A 1,594-nucleotide genomic window follows, 5' to 3' on the forward strand; every position below is an offset into this window, starting at 1 on the left:
GGACAGGCGGCCCTGGTACACCCTGAGCTTGGCCAGGCACTGCAGCGTGCCCAGGGTGAAGCGGGCGCTGCCCAGCCAGCGGTACTTCTCGCTGTCGATGTCCACGTCCGAGATGAAGCCCCAGCCAAAGCCCAGGAAGGAGAAGAAGCGTTTGCCCGAGGCCGTGCTCAGTGACACCAGGTCCATCTGCGTGTACAGCCCCTTGCACAGGATGAAGGTGCAGTTTGTCAGCAGCTTTTTCTTGGCAACGTGGTCGTAGCTGTGAGGGATGGAGAGAGCAAGTTTGGAGCCCAGGAACTCTCCTGCTCCCCCAGCATCCACCTGCAGACCTCACCCTTGTGTCATGGCTGGGACATGTCCCTGCTGGGTGACAGTGTCCCTCAGGGACAGCTGCTGGGAGTCGTTTTGCTGGGGATAGGAGGGATAAAGCAGTTCATGGAAGAGGGAACTGAGCCAGGGCAATCCTGGTCCCCCACACCTTGGGGTTGGCTGTGCCTGGGTGGGTCCTTTGGGTTAAAGCTTTACCAGTGCCTGAGCCCAGAGAAAGGGAGTGGGGGGAGTTGGATATACAGGGATTAATCCCTTGCTCACAGCTGGGGCAGTGCTGCACCAGCCTGTGGGGAATGAGGACCCTGCCAGGCACCCCTGGGCATCCCAGCACCCTTCCCTGGGCTGCAGCCCCACACAGCTTTCTCCTCCCTCATCCCCACCCGGTTCCAGTGCAGCCCCGCAGGGGGCAGTGGGTGCCCCGGGGGCTGGGACTCACCCTGCATAGTAGTTGATAGAGGCAGCCAGGGCATTCCCAGAGCCTCCTGGCAGGATGCACAGCGGCTTCTTCATGGCCTCCCTCCAGTCTGGACGCTCCATCAGCCCGTTCACCACCTGTGGGGATGAAGGACCCGTGGTACCCAAGGAACCCAGCAGCCCCTGCCAGCCTGGGGGGAGCAGAGCCCACGGTGCCCCTGCCCAGGGCAGGACAGGGGTGATGGCTGCTTTGCTCCAAGCTTGGTGCCATCTCTCCTTTGCCATTCCCAGCCTGACTTTGTGACTCAGAGCTTGGCTCCTGCCCCAGGCACCCCAGCTCTGCCCAGCCCCAGGTGCCCCTCACCTCGAAGAGCAGCCCGTCCCCAGACATGACCACCAGGGTGTCCCACTGCGACAGGTCCTCATCTCGCACCTTCTCATGCGCATGGTGGGCTCTTTCTGTTGGGGAGAGTGGAGAGATGTGGAGCATCACCCTCCATCCCTCTGCCCTTCCTGCTGCCACCCCCAGACAGTGAGCCCAGCCCCAGATGGTGACCCCAGCCCCAGATGGGGACCCCAGGCAGGGATGCAGGAGGTAAGGCAGTCACTGCTCCTCTGTAGGACTCAGAGCCGTGCTGATGCAGAGTCAGAGGCCCTTGGAGGAAGCTGTCCCCATGTGGCAGGGCCCAGGCAGGATCCCAGGGAAGGGAGAAGGAGGAGGAGGAGGAGGAGGAGGAGGAGGAGGAGGAAGAGGAGCTGCTCATGGACTCACCAGTGACGAAGACAGTGGTGGCAATGTCAGCCTCAGCCAGCATGGGCTGCACCACTGCCTGGAAGTCATCAAGGGCAC

At 62.4% G+C, this 1,594-nt stretch overlaps 1 protein-coding gene across 1 annotated transcript in view; it reads right to left on the reverse strand.

The window, feature by feature from the left end:
* Positions 1–1,588, reverse strand: part of SPHK1 (sphingosine kinase 1) — a 4,570-nt gene extending 2,982 nt beyond the window's left edge. Inside the window, exons 1-4 of the mRNA XM_031059911.1 lie at positions 1,517–1,588; positions 1,109–1,203; positions 767–882; positions 5–259 (exon numbers count right to left, since the gene is read on the reverse strand). Of these exons, the coding sequence (XP_030915771.1) occupies positions 5–259; positions 767–882; positions 1,109–1,203; positions 1,517–1,559 (509 nt within the window). The 5' untranslated portion in view covers positions 1,560–1,588. The remainder of the gene's footprint in view (positions 1–4; positions 260–766; positions 883–1,108; positions 1,204–1,516) is intronic.
* Between the last annotated feature and the right edge of the window lie 6 nt (positions 1,589–1,594).

This window comes from Geospiza fortis, unplaced genomic scaffold (genome assembly GCF_000277835.1).
Source record: "Geospiza fortis unplaced genomic scaffold, GeoFor_1.0 scaffold244, whole genome shotgun sequence".
Lineage (NCBI taxonomy): Eukaryota > Metazoa > Chordata > Aves > Passeriformes > Thraupidae > Geospiza > Geospiza fortis.